At 44.2% G+C, this 27,276-nt stretch overlaps 1 protein-coding gene across 1 annotated transcript in view; it reads left to right on the plus strand.

The window, feature by feature from the left end:
- The first annotated feature begins 2,053 nt into the window (after positions 1-2,053).
- Positions 2,054-27,276, plus strand: part of KIAA1841 (KIAA1841 ortholog) — a 35,101-nt gene continuing 9,878 nt past the window's right edge. Inside the window, exons 1-13 of the mRNA XM_015425494.1 lie at positions 2,054-2,203; positions 4,473-4,659; positions 7,969-8,062; positions 10,854-11,092; positions 12,842-12,900; positions 14,235-14,395; positions 16,799-16,885; positions 16,991-17,101; positions 21,423-21,546; positions 22,133-22,285; positions 23,233-23,378; positions 23,530-23,629; positions 25,883-25,915. Coding sequence (XP_015280980.1) covers positions 2,054-2,203; positions 4,473-4,659; positions 7,969-8,062; positions 10,854-11,092; positions 12,842-12,900; positions 14,235-14,395; positions 16,799-16,885; positions 16,991-17,101; positions 21,423-21,546; positions 22,133-22,285; positions 23,233-23,378; positions 23,530-23,629; positions 25,883-25,915 — 1,644 coding nt within the window. The remainder of the gene's footprint in view (positions 2,204-4,472; positions 4,660-7,968; positions 8,063-10,853; positions 11,093-12,841; positions 12,901-14,234; positions 14,396-16,798; positions 16,886-16,990; positions 17,102-21,422; positions 21,547-22,132; positions 22,286-23,232; positions 23,379-23,529; positions 23,630-25,882; positions 25,916-27,276) is intronic.

Genomic DNA, 27,276 nt, shown 5'->3' on the forward strand with positions numbered 1-27,276 from the left:
TGTTGATTATATATTTGTTCTTGATGATTGATGTATAGATTATGTTGTTATTAGTACTAGCTAATTTTTGTTAAAATTGAAGTGGTTTTATCTTACTTTAACAGTTGTATGCATTTTTAATACTTCAATAAAAAAGTGTTGAAAATAAAAAAAGACAGACAAACAGAAATGGGGAGGGAAAAAAAAAGAACTCAAAGTATGATATGACTTGCACTGTGTTTTATGTAGGGACATTTTTATCACTTCAAAGAAAATTCCTTCTTAAAATACACACACACAGAGAGCAACTGCTACGTTAGGCCCTGTGTTTGTAGTGTCTAGGGTGATGGTTGACTAGCTGTTATGAGGGAATTCTGGGATTCCTTGGAAGCTTATTAGTGATTCCACTAACCAGAAAATCAAGAACATGCTTCCCTGAAAGGAAAACTATCAGTCTCCCCATGCGTGGCCACAGGAGAGTGTTCAGTGTATTGTAGTGCACACTCCTGGCTCACCTGTGGTGAACCTTAGCCTCAGAAAGCCAGAAAGGTGTGTATGAGCCTTCAGTGCCTATCTGCCATGACCACGGGTTGCATGGGAGGTCGGGTTGCCAGCCCCCAGGTCCGGGCGGGGGTTCCCTTGCATCTGGGGGTGTCAATCCGCCCCCAGCCAGCTGGCCACTGAATAGCTGGAGAGCTCTTTAAATCTAGCAGAAGGGAGGAAGAGGGGCAGTCGCAGGCCGCACGTTCGGCTTGCTAAAAGACCCTTTAAAGGGTCTTTTTGTGAGCAGGGTAGGGCCGTGGCGCACGGGGCAGGAGGGGAGGGAGAGGGGTGGCCAGGCAAATGGTTGTTCAAATGGTTGTTCTTGGGGGTGGGGCTTGGGGGGCATCCCCCCACCCCCAGAACACCACCCCCCAAATCTGCCCACCCCAGAGCAAGGTGGGGACCTGGCAACCCTAATGAGAGGTGTGAAGTGGGTCCTTGCTACAGACCTGCAAAGAGCTCCCTGAAGATTGAAACGTTTGAAAACAATTGCTCTGGAGTGCTCTTTTTTTTTATTCTCTTTCAAACACACTTATCTTATTTCCTTTCCCATGTACTTTGGAGGGCCTATTGCTGAATGGAGAGCTTGTGTTGTATATACAAGAAAGTCCTAGATTTATATTCCTAGTATCTCCAGTTAAAGGAAGTGCTGGTAGCTGGGCTGAGAAAGACCTTTGCCTAACACCTTGAAAGAATTGCTGCTAAAAGGTGTTGGGCTAGCTGGACCACTGCTCTGACTCTGTAAAAGGCAGCTTCATTTGTGCTTTCTTATTATTGTAATCGGAGCTAAATATCCATGGTAGGCTATAACCTCCCCACCCTGCCCCTGCTCTGAAATGTATCTGAACTGTCTGACAAGCCGAATATGCCATATGTCAGTGCTGACACATCAATATCAAATATTTATATCTCTTTGAGAGTAATATGAAGGGGTGCAGCAGTCGACACAATAAACAAAATATAATCTGTTTAAAACAGCCACTAATATCCTCACATAATTATACAGGTGTGGACTCATCCTTTCTTCTGGTTCTTTAGCCAAGTAGAACATTGAGACCCCGAGTTCTTAATATTGTAGAGGTATCACTTTCAAGCAGTGTCTGTCTTTTTCTTCCCTCCCTTTTTTAAAGAGGGGGAAATGGTGGAAGCAGATTGTTTAAAGAGGCCTTGCTGTCCTTCCTTTTGCCAGCTGCAGGGTGGGATAGCCACTGAGAGGCCCTGGTCTGGGAGAAGACATGCCCCAGTAGACTTGTGGAGGGAGCATTATTGGGTGTCTGTAACACACTGCCTTCCACCACCGGCATTCTTTTCCTTCCCCATCTTTAATCCCGGTGTGGTGTGCAGAAGAGATATCTGCCTTTTGAAGCACAAATTATTTTGTGGAGTGTTGTGACACTGGCTCTCTCTCCTCAACCCCAGTGCAAGGAGAAGTTCCCAGAACAGTGTCATAAGGTTTTGTCTCCTTTTAGGTGAGAGAGTCTTGCAATTACCTTGTTTTCCCCTTTCCCTTTTGTCTTTCTAGTGCCTGATGATGAGTCGTGGATATTCTGAAAACAATAATTTCCCATATGACAATAATCAAATGGTTTTGGACATGATCCTCTGCTCTTTAATTGGGGTTCCTCAGCCTATAAACTGGGACAGCGTGGCAAGGCTAGTGCCGGGCTATTCATCCAAAGAAGTAAGTTTTCTTTGTCTTTTCCTGGCTCCAAATTCTTACACAGAACAGTAGAAAGTTGCTATGACGCTGAATGGGGTAACCAAAGAAGACAACTCCATGATATCCCCAACATACTTATTACGTTGCCAAAGTTCTACCAGAGTTGGAAGGTTTTGCTTAACTTGAATCTGTCATCCTGAACCTTAAACATACTGCTTGAATGTGAACTTGAGGTAGAAATCTAATCGGACAAGATACTATTATCACATCAACAGTTAGGCGATATTTTGATACTTGGACAAGATACTATTATCACAACATCAACAGTTAGGCGATATTTTGATACTTGAGGTTTAAGATTAAGAAGTTCTGACTTATGGCTGGGCTGTCAAGCATGCACCCTGCTCTCAAAGGCTTTTTGCAGAGCAAAGTTGCACAGTAATTAACGCAAGGGTGGAAGATGAGATGAAGACTCTGCAAATGAAAGCCAGTTTCAGTTGAGCTCAAACTATGTACCACTTGTGAAGAGAATACCCTGCCTTCTTCCTATCTAATGTCGTCTCCATCAGAACATTGTTTCTGATTTTTAAGACTTTTGTGTTGCACAGGAATGCATGAGAGCAGTGTTCCCTCTAAGCTGAGTTAGTGTGAGCTAACTCACAGTTTTTTAGCCTCTGGCTCACACATTTTTGTCTTAGCTCAGGAAGGAGGCTCCAGAGCAAACTAATTTATGCAGTAGCCAAATCGCTCGCTCACATCTTTAATGCCAGTAGCTCACAAAGTAGAATTTTTGCTTGCAAGACTCCACAGCTTAAAGGGCACTGCATGAGAGTGAATCAAATGTACATTGCAGCCAGGGCAGAGTTTATATTCATGTTAGGAACTAATTGAAAACAAATTTTAAGCATTGCTTTGTGACAGTGAGCTTACATTGACCCTTCTTCAGCACTGAGTTTCTGTAGTTACCAGGCTGTTGTTGTGATTTCTAAAGGGAGAGAACTAGATGAGTAGGGAGGCGGCGTAAGCCATCCACTGTGACATCACTGGGCTGCCTTGTCTACTTCTAGAGCTGACGTTTATGGAGTGCTGTGATGTCATGGTGCTATAGAAGGATGAATTGAGCTCGTGCTCCTTCTCTGCTAATGTGCTTCCCCAGCAACACTGAAGGAGACTTTGGGTTACATTACTTTTGCTAAATCCTCATTGGTGGTGGGTACCTGTTATTCCGGCTTCCTGTGAGCCTGTGAATTTGTGGTAAGAATACTGCTTAGACATCTGACAGGGTCCTGGTTTTCTAGCTGTCACCGCAGATTTGGGCCTCTTTCTGTGACTACAGCCCTTTCTTCCCACCTGCCTTTTCATAACAAAGTGAAAAGAAGAGAAAGACTGATGCCTCACAGGATCCTGGAAGTGAAAGATTCTCTGCCCTTGCCTGGCAATCTATGGGAAAATTGGTGTCGGTGTGCATTTGCAGAGAGTGTGCTGGGAAGGACGATTGCCACTGAAGGATTTCGCTCTGTGTACTCTTCTGTATAAATGCTCAAGTGCCCTCCAGGGATTCTGATATATATTTGACTTGGCATAACTAGGACATAGTTATCAGATGGTTCCAATTTGCAAACTTGTAGTAAGACCTGAAGGAATGGTACAGAGTGCTTACCTTTGTTGCCTGAACGTAATATTTCAAATTATGATGTTACACTTTGGACTTTGGGCAGGACCGTAGCTTAGAGATGTGCTGAATTTGTGTGCTGAAGGTTTTGGTTTCCTCCTCTGCACTGACATTTTCTTTTAGAAGGATCTTGTGTTGTATGGATGGGGAAGACCTTTCCTTGGGAGATTTGAAAGCTGTTGCCAGAAAATAGCAGGCTTGAGGTACCGGTTGTTTGGTGGGTTAGCACAACTCCCTTACTGCCAGTACTGCGGGTACATAGGCTGGTGCAAATATTGTGGATTAGCATGTTCGTGTCACAGAAGCAAAATGCGCTTACAGATTTTGTGTGCAGATTTTGAAACAGTTTTCAGATTGGATTAGCATGTTCGTGTCACAGAAGGAAAACGTGCTTACAGGTTTTGCTTGTGTGCAGATTTTGAAACAGTTTTCAGAATCTCAGTTGCAGGTTACATGAAAATCTTGTAACCTGTGTCAGACAGTCCCAGCATCAGGATGAGAATGGTTTTACAGCACTAGAATGGAGGTCCAAACCATAGCTGGAGGTGGGTGGGTTCAGCCTTGTTTTGGGCTGCCGGATCAAGCACTGAGCGCTTCCCATGTCTTATCTTTTGACAGTGTGCAAAAAGGTTTGATGAACTGAAAAGCAGTGGAAATTCTCCAGTTGATAACCATTATAACCCACTAATGGCCAGTGGTGGAAGCCCTGTTGAAATGCTAGCCACTTACATAAAATCCTCGCTTCTTGATGCCCAGGGAGAGTTACAGGACCCTCCTAGTGAACAAGATGCCATTTCCACGAATGGTAGGTTTTCAGATGGTTCTTCTCTGGAACATATCAGATGAAAAAAATGGTATAAGCAATGCTATGGCAAACCTCCTCCCAGCAACTTCAGTTGCTCATCCTCAAAATGCAGGTATTCATTTTTTAAAATATTGATCCATCTAGATATCTTGATTTTTATTAGTTGGCCTGGTTGGTGTTCAAAGTACCGAAATGTGGTTGCGTGTCTTTATCCCTCCCACTGTTGTTTTGATTCCCTTGTAATTCTGTTAATAAGGGTTACTTTAGAAAGTTCTGACAGCTTTATAATCCAGAGGGGTTTCTTTTAATAATTCAGAACTTCAAAGGCTTTTTTTTAATAAAAGAAGCAAGTTGGTGTTTGTGCATAAACTTAGCAGCTGCTGGTGCTATCATCCTGCAGAGACCTCTATATATAGTTTAAGTGAATGAAATGTCATGTGACGTCTTCAAGATTAATGGGTTTCTTGTAGCCTGAGGATTTATGGCTTGTGCAAGCTGTTTGTGAGGATTAAGCCTGCAGTAATAAATCATAAGCCAGTTAAAACTGCTATAAGGGTGCTTCATTTTGGTACATGTGAGAAGGGCGATAACGACTCTGATAGAGCACATGCTTTGCGTCTCAAAGGTTCAGTCTCAAGTTAAAGCCGCTCAGGCTGGACTAGGGAAGACCTCTGCTTGAGACCCCGAATGGGTGTGAAGCTGTCTTCCACTGAGGGACAAACTGCACAAGATGTTCCATGGACACGGCTTGCTTCCCCTGCTGCCTCACAGAAGCGGTAGGCAAAATCCAGTTAAAACCCTGCAGGGTCCCAGTTCGGCCTCTGGACTGGGGGGGGAGGCTCCTGCGCCCTCCCCCCCCGTGTGCTGTTATCCTTAAACTGAAACAGCCTCAGGGGAAATTATTTGCCCCTTGTTGTTGGAGCTGCATGTTCAAATCTGACTTTGAGCCTGACCTTTGGCCAGTCTAAATATTGCTCTCCTCTGTCTGGCAGCGAGTATCCTCAGTTTCAGGCAGAGACAGACCTCTCTGGGCTTTTGCTACCCAAGTTACTTTAAGTGGAAATGTCATGAAGAGCATATGTATTGGCCTAGAAAAGCAGAGAAAAGAATGAAAAAGTGACGGGTGGCAGTATTTATTCATTCGTTTGAAATGAATATCCTGCCTTACCTCTGTGGACTCAAGGTTATTAAAGAGAACAACAGTTGCAAGGATACCAAAACACTAGAATGCGATAAAACAATGTACAGGTTAAAAACTCAGTCATATCTATTTTTTTTTTAAGTTTACCCCCCCACCACCACCAGATTGGCACCAGATACCTTCCTGTATGCAGGGAGTGAAGGTTTCTTCTGTGCCTATTCTTGGTAGGCCATTCTAGAGGATGGGACTGACCAGAGAGAAAGACAAAGCCTAACTTTTGCCATACACAGACCATCTTAAGAGCAGTATAAGATAGAGACATGGCTGTTGACACAGCACTTGTGCTGTATCAGACCACTGGTTTGCCTAGCTCAGCGTTATGTGCTGTCATTGGCAGGAACTCTTTAGGATCTGAGGCAGAGAAACCTGCTGTCTGAGAGCTTTAACTGGAGATACCAAGGATGGAACCTGGGATTACAGAGAAACCTGCTGTCTGAGAGCTTTAGCTGGAGATACCAAGGATGGAACCTGGGATTTTGCATGTAGAATGTGCTCTACCATGGAGCCGTGGCCCCCTGCCCAAGAGACCAAGAGAAGACAGATGGACGGTGTTAAGGTGAGGTAGCTAGGATGGCAGATGCTGGGAGAGGAGGAGATGAGTGATATTGAGAACATGTAGTAAAGGGGCTTCCAGGGCAGGAGAAAAGACACAAAAGAGAGAATGAGATTCTCTTACAACCTGCTGAATAGGTAACTAGGTAACACAGGATTTGTTGTAAAGTTGCTGGCCAAAAGGAGCTGCGGTGGCTCAAGTGGTTAAGACGCTGAACTGTGGGCTGTGGAAGGTCAGTAGTTCAGCAGTTCGAGACCCGGGTGCCGCATGATGGAGTGAGCTCCCATCTCTAGTTCCAGCTTCTGCCAACCTAGCAGTTCGAAAGCAAGAAATTGCAAGTAGATAAATAGGTACCACTTCGGTGGGAAGGTAACAGCGTTCCGTGCACCTTGGTGTTTAGTCATGCCGGCCACATGGCCACGGAAATGTCTTCGGACAGCGCTGGCTCTTCGGCTTGGAAACGGAGATGAGCACCGCAACCCTAGAGTCGGATTCGACTGGCTTTCAAGCAAGGGAACCTTTACCTTCTGGCCAAAAGGTTGGCTGCAGGTTTTTAGCTATAGTGGTAGTTCCTGGGCAGGTCCTAATATATAGCTCTAGTAATAAGGAGCCCTGACCTGGATGGCCCAGGCTAGCCTGATTTCATCAGATCCCAGAAGCTAAGCAGGGTCGACCCTGGGTAGTATTTGGATGGGAGACCACCAAGAAAGTCCCAGGCTGCTCTGCAGAGGCAGGCCATGGCAAACCAACTCTGAACGTCTCTTGCCGTGAAAAGCCCATGGAGGGTCTCCATAAGTCAGCTGTTGCTTGACAGCACTTTCCACCATCGATAATAGGGAGCTAGCTCAAGGTTTTTTTGTTTGTTTGCTGTAGATATCTTGTTGACCTAATAGATCCTGGACTTTGTCTCAGTGCTGTCAAAGAGATCCCATCACTATTTATTTGGAACAGGAGGGACGTTTTGAATAGTAAAGGGAGCATAAACTGGTTTGTTCATGCCACATTTAAGGGCAAGTCTACCAGATAGGAATTTCCTTGCCTACCCCCCCCCCCCTTTAAGCAAGAAATAGGCAGTGCATGGAATTATATTTGGGGAGGAAAAAAGGTAGACAACCAGGCTGAACGGAGTTAACTGATAGAGCATGCGTGCGTGTGATTCTTTCTCTGTGTGCTGTGGGCAGAATGCATGGACATTGTGCTTGGAGGCAGGGGTTTGCCAGTGTTAGAAGGTGCAGCAGCCTATTTTCATCTTCCCATAGAGAGGATAGTTCAGGAGAGAGAATGTACTTAATAGGTAGCTAAGATGTTTCCTGTGGTGCTTTTATTTCTCCCTACCTTTTTCTTTTTAAGACAAGCCACTTGAAAATGATTTGGTTTCGTGTTATTTTTTCCCCTGGAGTGGATTCAATTGCCTTTGAAAAAGTGTGCAAAAGGTTTCCTTCTGGCAGTGTCTCCCTTGCCTCTGGGCATGGGACCACCAGTTGCAGACACATATGAGAAACACCATCTCGCTGTCACGATGTCCTAATGCTTTTTCTCCCCCCTTGTATTTAAGGAAGGCCAAGTGTAGCTTCCTCAAGGAATTGCTCTTCAGAAAGTGAGAAATGCCCTGCACATAAAGGTGGAGAAAATGCTGATGAAACACAAGGGTAGGAGGATGGTTGTTTGCTTTTGGGAAAGCTAGGTAACGCTGAGATCTGTGAAATTCTGGTTGTTATACACATATCCCCCCCCCCCTTTGGGATTTAGCATAGGCATATTTGGTGGGTTGGGGATATGTGGGTGCTTGTGGAAGGAGTGGGTGTTGTTGGCCTTAAGGGAAGAAAAGGCAGTGTATAAGCGCATTCCCTAATTAGTTCCTTGAAAACAAATGTACAAATCCGGGGAAAGCCTAACTATTCAAGAATTTGCAGATTCCTCCTTATTGTTGCAATTTGCTCCAGCTCTGAAAATCTGGGAGTCTTCAAGTGTCCCATACTTCTCCCATCTTTAAACAGTCAACATAAATGGTCTGGAGAGGACTGAGATCTCTGAACACAGTTTGGGGGTCTCCCCACAATCTGGGGGGGGGGAGAGTTTAGTTGTGATTGGCTGGCACAGCATTCTTTTATTGCAGCTCTACATTTACACTGAGGAAAGAGGGGCATGTTTCCATATCAATTTGCTACTTTTTGCAGTTTCAGTAAGGACAACCTTTTACTTTTTATTAACAGACCAAAGAACCGCACCATGTTTCGGAGGAAGGGGGTAAAATGCCCTTATAAGGGTGTCTGTCTCCCCCCCCCCCCCCGTGCCCCATGTACATTGTGCCAAGCTTTTTAAGATGTTGCTTATGGGAAGGATATGATCAGTGATATCACTTCTACCTTTGTCCTGCTGACATTTGTACTTTGAACCCTGAGAAAGCCAGTCAAGAGTTCACAGACCTTTTGTAGAGCAGTAATGTTCAGATTTTCCAGGCTGTTCCTCAGTAAAAAGGCATGTTATGGCTATCCTTCCTTGCTGAAAAGCTGCTTGTTTACCAAACTAGGCCATGGAGAAGTATGGAATAAGTAGTTTTGCTTTTGGTTCATGGGATAAGGGCCAGTGCTTCCCGCACAGACTGTGTTTATATGCGAAAGGTGCCCAAGCATCCTCTGTGACAGGCATGGGGTATGTAACAGAAAGGCAGGAATTCCTGAGCATGCGTATAGAGTTCTTTTTCTTGCAAAACATTTCCAGGGAAAGGGTCTATATTGTAAAAGCATCCTCTTTTGCCTGTGTAAAACTTTTGGATTTTGGTTCCCTCCCCAACCTCTTCTGAAATCAGAGACAATATGCATTTCCATGCCAATAAAGGCTACTTAACTTAAACATGCACAGGATATCTGTGTGCGAATTGCATTGAGTCCAGGACATTGTTGGGGTTAATGAACACAGGAGTTTTATCTCAGGGGTGACTCTCTGCAAGAAAGAGTAGCGTGAATTTACCCAACGTCCTCTGTCTTGGAGCAAAAGCCTCTTGCAGCCTGTCTTTATATCCTGCTATCAAAGGAAACAAAATCCAGAACTTGCACAAAGTTGCATTCCTCAAAATGTGGATGAGGTTACATTTTGTAGCAAATAGTTGCTCATGATTTGTTGAGGACAATTACAGTGAAATGGAGATGAAGCAGCTCCTAAAATAATATATTGTTAGTACACACATTGTCTTCACATTGATACCAGGGCTGGGTATAATCCATGCTAAAGGAATTTAAACAATTTGCACCCCTGCAATCCAAATTCTCCACCAACAAAAACCAGATTTTTAATCTGTTTAATATATACAATTTAAGCGCATTTTATATAGCTCATACTGTAATTTTTTAATTGTTGTTTTGCATATATTTTGTATTTTTGCCAACTATGGTGATGGGCAAACAGTTATGCTAAAGCTGCCCGCCAACAGTGGACTGTATATCCAGTCATTCCTTTGGCTCTGGAGAACTCAGCATGCATTTCCCATGCATTATGAAGTGCATCCTTCTAGACTAGACTAGAATTATGAAGTGCATCCTTCTAGACTAGGACTAGAAACATAGCAATGTTTGTAAAACTTGGAGCCAAAATATACATTACAGAAAGTACATGTAACAGTGTCCTGAATCTTTTTTAAAAAAACCCTGAAATGCTGCTTCCAGTGACTGGGAGCTGAAGTGGCAATATGGCAGCGGGTTTTTGTGTTGTTTTGCACTTAACCCTTTGGCTCACAATTGTCTCTTCCAGGTGGGTTTCCACCAGCAGCTGATAGAGAAGCTGGATAACAGTTCAAGAGTAAAGAGTTAATCGGCCCTCCTTCCTTTCATTCCTCCACTCAGACCTGCACCTTCTTTTGGCTGCTTTTCATTAAAAAGAAGAAAAAGCAAACAAACTGGGAAACTCTTACATGGCAGACTTGTAGGATCTAGTTTGGCTCTCATTCTCAGAAAGTGGAAGTTTGCACCTGTGGTCATATTCTTCCTGCTTTCTGTTGTTTTTGTGAAACTGTTGCATATGTACAGTCCTGATGAATGCCCCCCATTATTAGCTGGAGATGCCAAAACTGAGAGACAGGGACTTGCCCAAAGCCTTTCTTTCGCTGTGAGTTTTTGGAGAAGCTGAGATCTGATACCAAATTTTGCAAATTCACCTAGCACGCTATCCCACCATGTCAAAATTATTCCAATTTAGTCTGCATTCTTGTCATATTTTAATCTTCCTCCTGCAAACATACTTAATTGAAGTCTTAGTTACATCTTCAGATATCTATATAATTACCACACAAATGTATGCCGAAGACACCATCTGTTTGATTTTTTTCTCTTCTGGATGTATGTTTCACATAGACTTAAAACCTAATTGAGGGGTAATAGAACCATTCCTGACAATAAAGTTAAAATAACGTTCTTCCTTGTGACTTTTGTTTCTTTTCAAACAAAGGCCAAATATGGTGATCCATGTATGTGATGAAGCAAAAAATCTGAAGGAAGATTTTGTTTGCCCACGCGATCTTTTGATTTCTGAAATGAAGTACTTTGCTGAATATCTGTCAATGGATGCCCAGCGCTGGGAAGAGGTGGACATTTCTGTTCACTGTGACGTTCACATCTTTAACTGGTTGATAAGATATGTTAAAAGGAACACTAAGGAGTATGAGGTGCATGAAATCCCCGCCTTAGGTAAAAGAAAATCTATTCATTTTTGCTGCAAGATTCCCTTTCTGAAAAGCCTGACTTCTTATTCAGACTAAAAGTCTGTAAGCCAAATTATTTTGCAAGGTAAATTTCCCTGCCCTGTTCTCTGCTGGATAGTAAAAGCCCAGTGTGTAGCAGCTGGGGAATCTGATGTTGGCTGGAAATATTGGGTTTGTTAGCCTGGTGGAGGAGAAGCACACTGTCTGATCTCCTAAGGATGGTTAGGAGATCAGGGATGCCATGTATGTTTGCACGTACCAGAATTTGCAGTCTGGTTCTCACCATGGTTGCAAGTGCTGATTTGCAGCTAACCATGGTTTATGCAAAACAAACAAAATGTTCCTGTGTAATGCTAACCATGCTTAACTCTGAAAAGAAAGGGGAAAATCCAAATTCTGGAAGGTAGAAGGAAGGCAGTTAACTATGGTTGAAAGACTGAGGAGTTTCTGTCCAGCAGCCTGTTATGAAAATGATGCAGTCCTTTGGACTCACAGTAGCATGCAAACTAGAGAAGGTTCAGAGGAAAACAGCAATGTTTATAAAAACCAATTAGATATATAAGAAAAGATTAAAAGAAATGGACACATGTAGATAAAGAGATATAGGTTATAGCCTGAATGCTGGATGCTTCATTTTATCCAAGTTTGGGATTATTGTAAAATAATCTAGAAAGCCTTCTTGAGTGAGAATGTAAATAGGTTTACGTTTTGAAGGATTACACAAAATCATCTGAAGCAGTGAGCAGTGACTCATGAAAGCTCATACCCTGCCACAGATTTTGTTATTAAGTTGCTACTAGACTAGTGCTCTTTTCTACGTAAAATCTTAGTGTTGACACTTGGTTGCAATCCTGAAAATACTAGAGGCTTGTATTTCTTACATTGATTTCAGTGGAGAAGAACATGCTGAAATCAATGGCATTTCCAAGCGCTCAAGGCTGGGTAAAAATCTGAATGAATGAATAAATAAATTTTCAGTTGCTTCCAATCCTGTACTTACTGTTCTTCAAAAGTTACATTGTTCCATAGTGAGTTCTTGACATCTCATGGCCAAACTAGGTGAGACGGGCACACTTGCTGCCGCTGTGTTGAGATCCCAGTCTGCCCCAATTGTGTATAAGTCGTGTTTGTCACTAGATGGACCATCAGCCTGATCCAGCAGGGCTCTTCTTAAGTATGGATGTAATAGCATGCTAAGTATTAAAATGGTCCAGTGTGTTCTCTGCTATGCTGATTTCCTACTGGCAGGAAGATTTTGATGAGGGCAGCACTAAAAGTAGGATTTCCCTCCATCACCCCAGCCTATCATTCAATATGAAGTGGTTTATCCGTTCTGATGCCTCAGAAGTCTTTCACATCATTGTGCTGTGTATGTGGCTTGATTTGCCTCCAGGAAGTGAGTTTTTAGAACAGGTTTTATGTTAATCCCCTTTGGATGACTAGGGATGGTAGGGGGGGAAATAAGGAGGCAGAGAGCTATTAGGGCTCAGATGTGGCCTGAATGCAAAGGACTGCTTTCCTTTTCAGAAAACACCATGTCAAGATATATACTAGTTCTATAGAAGGGACCGAATCCAATACCCACTCCCTCTCTCTCTTGCCTATTCCTGATTTATGGAATGTGGATTTTGCGATGCAAAGAATCTCTTGTAGTGTTTCTTTTTACAAATCATGCAAGTAAACCTTAATTACTCTTAACAAACTTTTTACCTTGTTCTTTTGATTCACTTTTTAGAGCCAAGCAATGTTATTTCAATTCTCATTTCCTCGGAATTCCTGAAGATGGATTCCTTGGTGAGTATATGCAGACAGACTGGGAATTCTGAGGCTCAGAAGCGCCACTTAACATTGCGGAAGGCAGTGCATTCCCCCTATGGCCCTAGTCCAAGTGATCCAGTGTTTCCTTTAGCATCCATGTATGTTACCTCTGCGATGGTGCTGTCCTTAAAGGGACACTCATTTCAGAAATGATGGGCACTTTTTTTTAAAAAAGAGTATTCCTGTCTGGTTGACTTTCTTTTAATAGCAGCATTGTTGCAACTGAGATATGCCAAACAAAACCCCAAAACCTAAGGGAAAAAAATTAATAATATGGGAATAGTTTGAATGTATGTGTACTTAAGAATTGTAGCTGGAGGACTGAACCTATCTGTTCTGGCTTCAGGGGTGCTTTAGCGCCCCCCCCCCGCCCCCCGTGTTGACATTCCGTGTAACAGACATTCAAAAGAATGTTAGAGGAGCCCTGCTAGATCAGCCAGTTGGTCAGTCTAGTCCAGCATCCTGTATTGCACAAGGGGAAGGGCAACAAACAAGGCACAGAGGCCCAAGGCTTTCTCCTTAATGTTGCCTCCTGGCCCTGGGTATTCGGAGATTTTATGCCTCTATTTTAAAAGGTTTTTTATTAATCATTTCAACAAATACAACAATAATACAATAATAGTAGAACAAAAACAAACTTTCACTACATAACACTGAGTTTTGTCATTATATAGTTCTCTGAGATTTTATGCCTCTTGATGTGGAAGTTCTGCTTAGTTAATCTGGCTAGTAGCCATTGATGCACCACTCCTCCGTTAATCTGTCTAAACCTGTTTTAAAGCCATCTATGCTAAGGGGAGAGGGAGAAGAAGTTCTCTTCACTTTCTCTGTTCCATGCAACATTTGATAAATCTGTATCATAATTCAGGTTCAGTCCTTACAAATAAGCCTGTTCAAACTTGAAGATAATCTGCTCAGTTTCTTCACACATGACTGTGCTGATTATTTGTGAACGAAACGAGGGATCAATTTGTGTAGCTATTCTTTGCCAGGCTGTGTGTGGATTCTAACCCAAGTTAATAGTTTTTTACAAACCTCCTTTGCAGCACTTGAATTCCAGGCTTTTGAGCCCCTGCCACTTGTGAAGGCCTCCCTCCTCTATTCAATGCTTCCCCCCCTCCCCCCGTGGTTATGCCCATATGAATATCGCCATCATGTGTTTCTGTGGCTGTGTGCCTGGCTGAGGAGGGCATCTTTGCACTGCTTTCGTTTACTTTATCCAGATCCACCCATGTTATGATCTCAGGCCGGGTCTCACTTTAGGCCACTACCTTGTGTCATCCACAATTTTGTTTGTCTGTTTTTCACAGGTGGAAAAATGTATTCACTATTGCCACAAAAATATGAGTGCTATTGTAGCCACACCATGCAACATGAACTGTATCAATGCTAATCTCGTGACATGCATAGCTGATCTCTTCACGCATAATGAAGTGGAGGAGGTGAAGGACAAGAGAGATAAATTTAAGAGGTGGTACTTTTTAATTCCATTGCTGTGTACTTTTTCACACAGCAGCTTGTCACCTGCCCTTTTGTATTCCATTAGCATCGTTCACAGCCACCTGTTGATTAAGTCTTATGATGGATTGGTGACCAAAATGTGGATTTTGAATCCTTGTGATATTAAACTGATCTGTGAAAGTGTTTGTAACAATAATGGTTGCAACATATAGAGGTGCAGCTTGGCTTTGGACTTGAATGTCTGAAAAAAGCAGACGCCTTCCTCCATGCTGTATGACCGCCAGAATGGTGTAGTGGTTAGAGCGTTGGACCAGGGTCTAGGAGGCCCAGGTTCAAATCCTCGTTCCCCAATGGGGAAAAAAAGGGGTATAAACATCATATGCCAATAAAGGCTTGTCAAAGTAAGGTATAAATGTCTCAATAATTGCTCTTGAAGCTGTTGTACCCAGATCACGTATGAAGAGCATAAGAAGAGCTCTGCTGAGTCAGACCAATGGTCCATCTAGTCCCACATTCTGTCTCAAACAGTGGCCAACCAGTTCTTCTGGTGGGCCAACCACAGAGCACAGAAGCTGAGGCCTCCCCTGATGTTGCCTCCTGGCACTGGGATTCAGAGGCTGGCTTCCTCCAAATGTGGAGGTTCCCTTTAGTCACCATGACTTGTAGCAACTGATGGACCTGTCCCTCCATGAACCTATCTGATCCCCTTTTAAAGCTGTCTATGCCTGTGCCCATCACTACTACTACTACTACTACTACTACTACTACTACTACAATTCTAGTAGTAGTAGTTGGAAAAGGAGGAGGCCGAAGTGGGCAGGGTAGGAGTGAAGGGGAGGGTGCCAGCTATGATGGAAACCGTTGCTGTCCTCAAACCAAAAGCCTGGTGGAACATCTCTGCCTTGCAGGCCCTGTGGAATTGCATTAAGTCCCGCAGGCCCCTGATGGAGGTTGGCAGAGAGTTCCACCAGGTCAGAGCCAGGGCTGAAAAAGCCCGAGCTCTGGTTGAGGACAGCCAGATACCTTTGGGGCCAGGGATCACCAGCAGATTATTCTCAGCAGAGCACAATGCTCTCCTGGGGACATACCAGAGGAGACGGTCCCAGAGATACGCAGACCGCTCAAGGCCTTAAAGGTCAATATCAACACCTCGAATCTGACTCAGTACTCCACTGGAAGCCAGTGTAGCTGGCACACCACAGGTTGTATATGTGCCGTCGTTGGCGTTCCTGTCAGGACTCGTGCAGCTGCATCCTCTGGCAGCGAATTCCACATTTTAATCACTCTCTGTGTAAAGAAGTGTCTCCTTCTGATTAAAGTCCGCAACACTTCATACATTCTGTTGTGCAGGTGTTTTTCCTTCTCCCTCACCCTTTTCATTTTTGGATGTCTCTTTGAACCAGCATTTCTGGCCCATCCAGTGTTGTTTACTCTGACCGGCAGTGGCTGTCTGGGATCTTGGGGTAGAGAAGAGCACGCGCACACAGACATGCTCACCTGCCGTCCGAGATGTTTTATCGAGAGGTGGCAGAGACGAAACTTGGGACCTTCAGCATGCTACGAGTTGAATCCAGACTAAGTTTACTGGCCGTGGAATGGAACTTTCCTGCCTCTCCCCCCTCAGCCCACTGATCTCTACAAAGTGGCACACCTGGGGGATAGGGCCCCTGAAGGGGTAACATGAGGGTGTCTGCAGTGAGAAGGGGGATCTGGTGGAAGCTGCCAGTGGGCTGCAGTGGGAAGGGGGATTGGTGGAAATTGCCAGTTTTAGTCTGGATCCAGCCCCAGACATGTGCTTCACCACTAAGCCAAAATCTTCCCCCAGACAGCCGGAGAACTGGTGGGTGAGTGGGAAAGAAATACTATGTTGGTCATCCCCGAGCCCATGGTTAGTAACTGTTTTTTCAATTCGTCCAATGGCCACAACATGTCTCTTACTTCCCTGAGGCACTAGGACTTATGTCTTTAATTTCATAACTGCCCCATATTTTGGGAACTGAGAAGAGACCAGAATCTCTGCAGAGACTCAACGTTTAAAATTCTCTTATTTTTAGTTTTATTTATTTATTTTACTTTATTTATAGCCCACCTTTCTCCCCAGTGGGGACTCAGAACTGTTTATATCATTCTTCTCTCCTCCATTTTATCCTCACAACAACCCTGTGAGGTAGGTTAGGCAGGGAGTGCATGGCCGGCCCAAGGTCACCCAGTGAGCTTCCATGGCACAAGTAGGGATTTGAACCTGGATTTCCCATATCCTAGTCTGACACTGTAACCACTACACCACTCTCGCTCTCTTACTTGTAGAGAAGTGCTTCCTTTCTATTTTCTATATAAAGCAACACTTTAATTTTGAGCAACTTGTGTTTTCCATTTTTTAAAAAATCTTTCTTCTCTTGTTTGTTACTGACAGCAAACTTTTTTGCAAGAAGATAGAAAGGTTGTTTGATCCCGAGTACCAGAACCCAGATTCTCAGGGCAGCGCAGCAACACTATATAGGTACAGTGCTGTCCCCCCTGTTTCGTCTAGGCTTGGCATGCTCCTCTTTTCCATGGTAAAATCTTTAGTTCCAACTTCATGCAGTAATCTCGTATTTTTGAATAGGTGCTGTTTATGTAAGAAACTTCTGATTAAGGAAACTGAAAGAAGAATCCCATGTATTCCTGGAAAGATCAACGTGGATCAGCATGGAAATATTATCTATGTCCACATAAGGTGCAGCATAAAACACATTGGGATACTGTATAGGATTATGGCATTCTGCTTTTTAATTTATGTTGGAGTAGATTCTTTAACTTGTAAACTCTTCAAGCTCTCTGTGTCAGATATTCTAGAGACCTCAAAGACACCTGCCATCCCCCCCCATCCACTGGGTGTTACTGGCTTTAAAAACATAACTGATTATTTCTTGAAGGCATTTAATATCCAGTCTTTCATTTACCACTTAAAGCAGTTTCCAACAATAATGCAAGACAGTGTACCCTAAGCTATTTAAACTCTAAAACAACCATTAAAACTAATAGCCCATCGGAACAGCTGTGTTACAGACTCTCCTAAAAGAAAGCAGAGATGGAACAGTGCTTCCCTTATTGGGCAAATTGTTGCAAAAAAGTGGAATTGCCCCCCCCCCAAGCCTTTGTTAATGACTGAGCCATCTAATTTCCCTCAAGCAGTGTAGGTATTGCTGGTCAGGAGTGGATTTGTTATGTGGGCGGAGGGAGAGGCGGTCTCTCAGGTATGTGGGTTGTAAATTGTGAAGGAAGATCAAAGCCAGTTCTGTGAATCGAACTGACTTCAGAGACATATTGGCAGCCTATGTGACTGATCTAAAACTGGTATACTTATGAGTGCTGTAAGAGATTATTTGCTCCAGTGAGTAAACGGGGTACTATACTTCGTACCAATTGCTGTTTTCAAGGGCAGCCTCATGTAGTTGAGTCCCAGAATTAGAACAGTTTATGAGCCAGATGTAATGGGGAAAAGCACTCCTAGTAATAGCACCAACTTGCTCGTCCGGTAGCAAAGTCAGGTCCAGGAGTACTCCCAGGTACTTGAAAAGCTAGGAGGCAGTGCATCGAAAGCTGGCAAAGCAGCCCCCTCCAAAAATCAACCTTACCAAGCAGTGTCACCTCCATGTAATCTGGCTTCAGTTTTAGCTTGTTTTCCTTTAAGCACCTGATGGTAGCATCCAGGCATCAGCCCAGGACTGAAACAGCTGCTTCCAGAGGCTTCAACGAAAATATATAGCTGGGAGTCATGAACATATTGATGATGCTGAATTCCACAGCTGATGTCTGTCTTGCTAGGTAGTATTATATAGATATTAAATAAGCTGGGGGAGAGTACAGAAATGTCAATTCCCAAGGTACTGATTTAGCTTCTCCCCCCACTGCTCTCTACAAAAAGGACTGAAACCAAGTGTAGAAAGACTCCTTTCCCCTATTTGGTACCCTCCAGTGGTCGAGACAATGGAGTGATCTCCCACTCCTCTGCTTTGGAAGGACGTTCTTTACAGAAGAAAGAATTGACTGGGGCTAGACTAGGAGGCACCTCTCGCTTTATCCTTAGATCAAGATGGGCAGTCATGTTAGTCTGTCTGTAGCAGTAGAAAAGAGCAAGAGACCAGTAGCACCTTAAAGACTAACAAAAATTTGTGGCAGGGTATGAGCTTTCATGAGTCACTGCTCACTTCTTCAGATACAGCTAGAATGTGTCCATCTGTCCTATATTTTGAAGTGGAGTGATTTCAGATGCTGAATGACATTAGCAGGCAAATGACAATAGCAGGTGAATTATAATAGCAGGCGTGATTGGATTAAGTGTGATATGCTGAGGGGTAGTTGGTGTGGAGAAATCAGTATTGGTAATGAGACAGGAAACCTAGGTCTCGATTAAGTCCAGGAGAATGCATTGTCTTGAGCTTCTTTATAAGTTGCAATTCAGCAGTTTCTCTTTCTGATCTCCCTTTGAAATGTCTTTGTAAGAGAACTGCTACTCTTAGGTCAGCAACTGAAAGTTCTGCAAGGTTAAAATGTCCCCCCACTGGTTTTTGAATGTTGTAGTTTCTAATGTCAGACTTATGTCCATTTATTCTTTATCCTTAGAGGCAGTCTTTTCTTTCCTGCCTCTTGTCAGTTCATGGTTACAGATTTCTCCTGGTCTGTCCCCCTCTGGCTTTAGCCAGCTGTCAGGGACTATTACTTTCTGTAGGCCAGGATTTCTAAGGAGGACGGGATAAGTTATTTGCTGCTTAAAGCTGTCTGGGGCAACGAGACAGCCTCATATGGTTGTGTCTTACCTTTCCCCCTCAGTCTTAAAATCTGAGGAGTGAGTTCTGGGCAGTCACATGACCCTCCTTGGCAGCTGACGCTTGGATTTGCAGAACAATGGAGTTCTGTAGAAGAAGACAGTATTAAGGTCTGTTGTTAGGGAATGGTTGGCACTTGGGGACCCTATTTGTATCTGTGGGACAACCCCTGGTTCCATTTTGAGGGGTTAGACATTAGTTGCTTTAGCAGTGGAGCATTTGGTGCTAGCTACTTGCGCGTTCCCTAGGTAGGCATGGCCTCTTCTACCTCCTATGTTTGGGGAAGTTTCTTCAGACTATTGGGATGTTTTTGAGGGGAACTTGTTAGTCAAGTTTTTCCCCCAAGCTCTGCATAGCTTCTCCCCTGTTCCTCATGGCAGCAGATGGGGCTTCTGACATTTTCTGACTTTACCTGTCTATCATCCGAGGCCTAGAATGGATTTTCTCATTTTCTTTCTGCCTCTTTTTTCTGCGTACAAGAAACTCACCATAAGAGGGCAGCAAAATGCAGTTTTCCCAAAGAGCTTTTCTGAGCCCGCCTTCTTTAAGTATGCAGAAAAGATCTGGAGAAATTAATGCTTATGAGGCTGAGCAGAAGAGGTGACATGGAATACTCTGCTCTCCTCACCACATTTACTTTCCTTCAAGAGATATCAAGCTGGGAAATGGATGCCCTTCATCATCAGTCTCTCTCTTTTCCCTCTGGTTTGTATTTTCTCCCTTGCTCTGTGTTTTTTTTCCCTTCCTCTTCACAGAGACAGGATAAAGAAAAATTCTAAGATGAAGAATGCGATACCTCAGAAAGGTATGGATCTGTGATCATACCCTGAAGGCATAATTCAGTCTACTTTGATGAGAGAAGCATTCACAGCTTCTGTCAGGGCATTGAGACACCCCAGCCTGTCTGTCATTTACCACAATGGGGTTTCTTCACATTGTTGGCAAGACCAAAAAGGTGGTTCCTCCTCCTTGCAAATAGCCATCTGCAGCCTTTAGAGCAGGAAGATGTCAGTTTCTCCATTTTCCTCATCACCAGGCACACAGTAGATTTCGGTCACACAAATTACATGTCCAAATACGTGTCTAGGCTGAAGGCCTCCGAGCAGTTAAACTCAAGGCACAGTTTTCTAGCAAATATTCTAGCTCATTCCTGCCTAAAGGAAGTTCTGAAAACAATCTTTCTGACTGCGCTTTTAAATAGTTGTTGCTTATCAGAATTGGGCGTTAGTTACGGGAAGTGTCTGTAGCCTGACCATACCAGATCAGTGGTAGGGAAGACAGTCTTGGATACTCTCCAGAGAGTGCCAGGAGAGAGGTTGGTGGCCTCTCCCTGCTCAGCAACCACACTGAAACACCCATTGGACTGAAGCAATCCAGAGGCTGTTCTGGATAGGTTCTAATGGAGCCTGTGTCTCCCAACCAGTGATGGCAGGATGTATATTTTCATATTTTCTTGACTCTAGAAGAGAATAGAAGGACAAGACCCATTCTTGAAGAGCATCATCAAGTTCCTCATCTGTCATTTCCATGTGGAAACCATAGTGCATCTTCACTGGCTGTCTCCCCTACTAGGATGACCTCTCTTGAGCTCAAGGATCCCCTGTCTACGTGTCCTGGCTCAGGACCCTCCACAACAAGTTGTTGATGTTCCTTTGTTGTGGCAAATGCTGTCTTTTTATGGACTGCTCTCAATTCACAAGGTGTAATCTTTGAGAAAGGCAAACGATAGATACAGTGAGGAAAGTGGATTATAAAGAAATATGAGTACTCTGTGTCGTCATTGGACTTGTCTAATTGCCCATATCTTTTTCTGTGGCTCTGGTACTGGTGGTGGTACCCCCCCACCCCATTTACATGGAGTTGGGGGCAATCCTGTGTAGATGACAAGCTATTTTGGGAGGCCCAAGGGGATGTGGGAGGTGCCTCCTAGTGCAGCCCCAGCCAGTTTTTCCTTCTATAAAAAACCCCCTTTGCCTCTTAAGGGAATTCACGACACAAGCAGATTCTCCCATCAGGACCATCTTAGGCAGGTCCATTAAGAATCCTACTCATGTTCTGTGGGGCTTCCTCTCTGGAGAGGATTCTTAGGGACGGCGTTGTTCAGACTATTTTGTCTTAACTCCCCCATGTGTGTAACTTTGGTAAAAGGGAAGGAGGGCAGAGAACTGTTACTACTGACAATTTGAGGCAGTCTGGTCCATCTGACTGGTTGCTTGTCTCTGTACACAGAGACAAATCTTGGGATGTCCACGAATACTTGCTGAGTCTTTTTGAAGAGTTGAAATCTTGGCGAGACGTGTATTGGCGTCTCTGGGGAACTATCAATTGGCTGACCTGTTCGAGATGCAATCAAGTGAGTACTGGGGTGTGTGTGTGGGGGGGGGGGGCCTTCCCCTCCTGATTCTCCTCCTCCCAAAACTGTAGAAAATGGCACTTCTTAAATTTTGTAGAATTAAACTTTTGAACACTTGGCAGGATTGAATAACAGACAGTGTAACCAGTTTAATTTTGCAAAACTGTTCTGTGATCGTACAGACTATGGTTTCACCGATATTGCATTTTCCTCCATTTTAAGAGCTACTGCTCTTAATATGTACATCGGGGTGTCCAGTCATTAGCCACCGCCAGTGTTCCCTCTAAGCTGAGTTAGTGTGAGCTAGCTCATAGTTTTTTAGCCTCTGGCTCACCCATTTTTGTCTTAGCTCAGGAAGGAGGGCTCCAGAGTCAACTAATTTATACAGTAGCCAAATCGCTCGCTCACCACTTTAATACCAGTAGCTAACAAAGTAGAATTTTTGCTCACAGGACTCCACAGCTTAGAGGGAACATTGGCCACCGCATATCTCCATGATTAGGTGCACTGCATTTCATGTTTAAGCAGGAAAAGTAGAGCTCTTGAGAGTGGTGCTGATGTTTTTCTTAATGCATCTCTCTTACAGACATTCCTGTGTACTGAATTCTCACATTGCCAGTATCACACTCAACCAGTCCTCTACCCAGGCATTGCAAGTGCTCTTGGTTCCCCCGGCATTGGAGTCTATGCCTGCTGTAACCAAAAGGTTCTTAGGTTTGATCCTGCTCCACTTCCAAAAGTAGGTGTTTGGGAGAAGACTGTCAAGACTTGCATTTTGCACTATGTAGAGGGAACTGCCAGAGCCAAGTTCCAGCAAAGAGGGGGTGGTGTTAATGCTTTGATGCCTGTCATTGAATGAGTTGGAGCAGATCTCAGCATTTTTTCCTCCTGTGAAGCTAATCAAAGAAAGTAGTAATATGTGGTGATTTCATCAGATCTTAATTTTACTGTCCTAAGAACATTAAGACGAGTTCTGATAGATCAGACCCAGCCTTCTACTTGTATTAATAGCTAGCCAGAGGATGACTAAGATGCAGGTGAGGGTCACACCAAGGAAATATTTTAGGGAGAGAAGTTGTCCCAAGTTGTGCTCAGGGTCCTCTTGCCAGTCTTCTTGGCCGGCATTTCATGGTACCAGGACAATGCCATTGCTATGTTTTGTTGGCAGGGCAGATGCAGCCTCCGTGCTGCTATCAGTTTCTGGTGCTGGTGTCACTGAGGTCCCTGGTCTGGAATTGTGCACCCTGCTCCTCTGTTCCAGTTGATGAGCCACTTGCTTGTAAAGGTAGTGGGGGCTGTCGAAGGCGACAGCCTCCTCTTCCACTGGTGGGTTCAAAATTTGCAAGCAATGATTTCAGAATAATGTGGTCCGTACAACATGCCTGCCAGCTGTGTCTGTCTTGACACTTTCCAAGGCCCATTTAAAATGATATGCAAACCTGTATGTAAAGTAACTGTACTTGCTTCTTCTGTATGAAGCTAGAACATAACCATGGTTAGGTGTTGCTTCCAAATGTTCAAACCGGGATTGGCTGCCTTGAGCCCAAAGGAAAAGCGGGGTACATGTTCTAATAAGTAAAAGAATGTGAAACCGTGATTTGGGTTAACCGTGGTTAGTGATTATGCCGGTATTAAGCAAAGCTGTGTAACCTGGTACCTCTCTTGTCTCTCTTGTCTAAATGAAAGGGGTGTAAAGTGAGGGATCATGTGATTGGCATCCCTGCTGGAGGCGAAGGTGGGGATGCAGTGCCCTATCAGACCGCCAAGATACTGAATGACCTGTGTCAGCACAGAAGTGTCATAGTAGTGCCTTTTGAAAAAGATCTAAACAGGTAAGATGTAGATGTATATTAGGGTTTCTCATGCAATTTTAATCTCTCGGATGAAATAATTCCCAGACTGAGACATCGGCAGCTGTGCAAGCTTCTGTGGTATCCATACAACTGTGGTCCATAACCTTCCTAAACCGTTGCTTCTTTTAAGTGATTCTGGAATTGGGCTGTGTGAAGAGAAGAGTATTGACTGTGATGTGCTTTTGGAGCCAAATTCACCGTGGGGTCCTAAAACAGGAGAAATTAATGCGGTGAGTAACTCTTCCCCCCACTTTCTTTTATCCTTGTCACTTCCCAGTAGTTCCAGCACTTGATTATGGGGGGGACCCAGGCATTTGCCTGTATTTATTCATATGCTACTTTTCTCCCCATTTTGAACTCAAGGCAGCTTGTACAACATCTTTTTCCCCTCCCCCATTTTCTCACAACAGCCCTGTGAAGTAGGCCAGGCTGAGAGTTTGTGGTGGGCCCAAGGTCACCCAGTGAGCTTTCATGGTAGAGGTGGGGATTCAAACTCGGGTCACCGAGGCTCCTAGTCCATCGTGCCATCCGCCACACACAACACTGGCTCTCAAGCCCCCATAAATGGAGGAGGTCTGTGGAAAGGGACCTTTCTTTCCTTCTCCAGCAGCTCCCCAGCATCTCGAAAGCTGCTGCTGAGAGTTAAGGGGCAACATATTGATTTATTTACAAAATTTATATCCTGTCTTTCTGCCCTCACAGGGCCCTCCAAGGTGGCTAACAAATTTAGTAAACAAGTATAAAGCCAACAGTCGTGATAGTCTGACCCACAAATCAGTCATTAAGACTTATAAAGAATGCTATCTATGTATTGCAATTTGAAGCACTACAACATGATAAACAAATCATAAGAAAATCCTTGAACCAAGGTACATAATCTACGTAGTCTCCGGATTATATAACAACTTTTCAAAAAATGGATCTTCTTCCGGAGATATTCTGTAGTGTACAAAAATACAATTTTTAGAATACATGCTACACCAATAACAAGAGACAATACAATAATCTTAGTGCTTACTTACATAATGGTGCAAAAGCTCTCTGTTTCATAAGTGTTAGACAACAAGTTTTAAGAAATCTGTAATATAGTAATATTCCCTTTGTTATGAAAACATACAAGATATTTCAAATTACAAAGTATTTACAACTAATCAACCTAGTAGTAACTTACATTAAATTCAGATAGGACGCTGATCTCAGTTAACATTCAGGCTCAAAATATGCTGCTATGTTTCTAATGGATCCCAGGCGTCTCTCTCTGGTGATTGCTACCAGAATGCAATTAAAGGGATCTTGCCGATTGCTGACAGGTGGTGGGTAGCACCTCGAATTGTGCCCAGAAACAGATTGGGAGCCAGTACAGATGAGCCAAGACTGGAATGATTTAGTCCCTACGACACACTGCAGAACATCTCAGCTGCAGTTGAAGGTTCCCAAATGTTTTTCAAGGGCAGCACCATGTAGAGTGAACCGCAGTAATCTAATCTAGCAGTAGTAGCAAGAAGTGGCATTTGGGCCAAATAAATACACACAGAGACTTGTGTGAGTGAAGCAGCCTCTGAACAGAGACAAATTTGCACACGTGTGTTTGTGTGTGGGGGTACCTGATTTCTTGATGCAGGCCCCCAACCCGAGCCTTGATAACATGGACACAGTTGGTTCTAGGCACAGCACTGAGATTGCAGGCCGTGCTGTGTCCACTTCTGGACAGCCTTGCATAGGTCACACTGTAGTAACTTAACCTCAGTGTGGTCAGATCATAGATAACCGTGGCCAGATCTTAGTTTTCAAGGAAAGGCTACAGTTAGCACACCCGCTGAAGGTGGTTAAAGGCGCAGCATGACAGAGAAAAGCCCCAAGCCTCCGGTCAGTAGACGCACAGGTAATAAGTCCCCTGAGCTGCAGACTTGCTTGTTGATGGATGGCTGTGTGTGCATAAAGCCACTCAGGCTGACTCCTGGATTTTCCAGCAGCAGCTCATATGTATTTATTTGTAGGCTTTCTATCCCACCTTTTTTACTAGAGTCCCAAAGCGGCTTGCAATAGTCATAAAATGCAATATTAAAAAAGAACACTTCCCCTTTAAAAAAAATTAAAACCATGAAACAAACAGACCTGTATCTGTGCCTGTTTCCACCCACCTGGCTCTCGATCATGGGGAATCCATCTTACATGGTTACTGTGGTTGAGAAGGGAACAGTTTAGCCGGGCCAGGGGCAGACATGTTGCAGTGTGACCCCTGTCTGGATTGAGCTTCAGTTTATTCAGTAAAGCTCATTTACTGCTCAGTCAGTCTTTGAGCCATCCTTCTATTGTGATGAGTTTTTAAATCAAAGAGAAGGGAGATGGGTGAGTGGTGGATGCCGCTTTACTGCAAACCAGTTGGCCAAAGGAAATCCACTGCCTTGATCTGGTGGCCTGTTGCATTAGAGGAACTGGCTACATTCAGTAGTGCTCACTTTCATTCTTTTTTTTCCTTTCAGTTTCTTTCTCTGAAAAACTGGACTCTGCAGCTGGTATGTTTATCCCAGTTAACCATATTCTATAGGGTGTGTGTGTGGGGTGTGTGTGGATCCTGCAGATCTCTTCCACTAGCGGTGTCCCCTTCCCCAGTTCTAGGAGTCTTCCCTTGACACAAGAAATGGCACCAAGAGAAGACTCCTTGCGCCAGGGGGAAGGCCCTGCCATAGGCAAGAAAGAGCTATGGGATCCAAACCACTGCCCTTTTCAATTTTAAGAAGAAGAAAAAGAAGAGATTATATTTATACTCCACCCTTCACTACCCGAAGGAGTCTCAGAGTGGCTTACAATCGCCTTTCCCTTTCCCTCTACACAACAAACACCCTGTGAGGTAGGTGGGGCTGAGAGAGCTCTTTCGAGGACTGCTCTTGAGAAAACAGCTCTGAGAGAACTTGTGACTGACCCAAGGTCACACCAGCAACTGCATGTGAAGGAGGAGGAGGAGGAGAAAGAAGAGCAGGAGGAGGAGGAGATTATATTTATACCCCACTCTTCACTCGGAGTTTCAGAGCGGCTTACAATCTCCTTTCCCTTCCCCTCCCCACAACAGACAGCCTGTGAGGTAGGTGGGGCTGAGAGAGCTCTTTCGAGGACTGCTCTTGAGAAAACAGCTCTGAGAGAACTTGTGACTGACCCAAGGTCACACAAGCAGCTGCATGTGGAGGAGAGTGGAATCAAACCCAGTTCTCCCAGATTAAAGTCCACCCTCCTAACCACTACACCAAACTGGCTCTCATTGTAGCATATTAATTGATCATTTGCATCACACTGATTTTTGTCCTGGGTCTCTGGCTTCTCTTCTTCTGATACAGCAGCTCTCAGGGCTGTGTGTTGTGTGGATGGTGGTGTGTGCCTGTACCAGGCCAGGGGGCTTGAGCCTGACGGGAAAGGCAGCCCATAAAGTAGTAAGGAAGCACTTCTGCAGCCCTGGAGCCGTGCATAAATGCCAAGTGGGAACCCAGCTGGTAGTCTGAAGGTGCATGATGCGGGGAGTTGTTTCTGCAGAAACAGTTCCGTTCCCAAACGTGCAGGTCCAGGTCTGAGCTGAAACGGCTCTGAGCTCTCCGGAGGAACGACAGGCTCTGTGTATGATAGACAGCACCTTGTGTGGCGTTTGCAGGATCGGGGCGGGGTCCTATCCAGCCTTTTGGTGAGGCATCCTTCTGGGTTTTTGGAGTCCATCAGAGATGACTGCAGCTCTGAAGAGGCTTCAGGAGAGGTTCCCTTCCGCTTTTATTTGCAGCTTTTAAGTCCTTGTTTAGTCTATGTGTTCAGTTTATGCCCCACTCCAACCTAAAAGCCCTGAACAGCTTGCGCGATATTTTATTTCCTGTAAAAACAAAGTTTAATCTGCACA

The sequence above is a fragment of the Gekko japonicus genome, unplaced genomic scaffold (assembly GCF_001447785.1).
Source record: "Gekko japonicus isolate JY-2015 unplaced genomic scaffold, Gekko_japonicus_V1.1 scaffold480, whole genome shotgun sequence".
NCBI lineage: Eukaryota > Metazoa > Chordata > Lepidosauria > Squamata > Gekkonidae > Gekko > Gekko japonicus.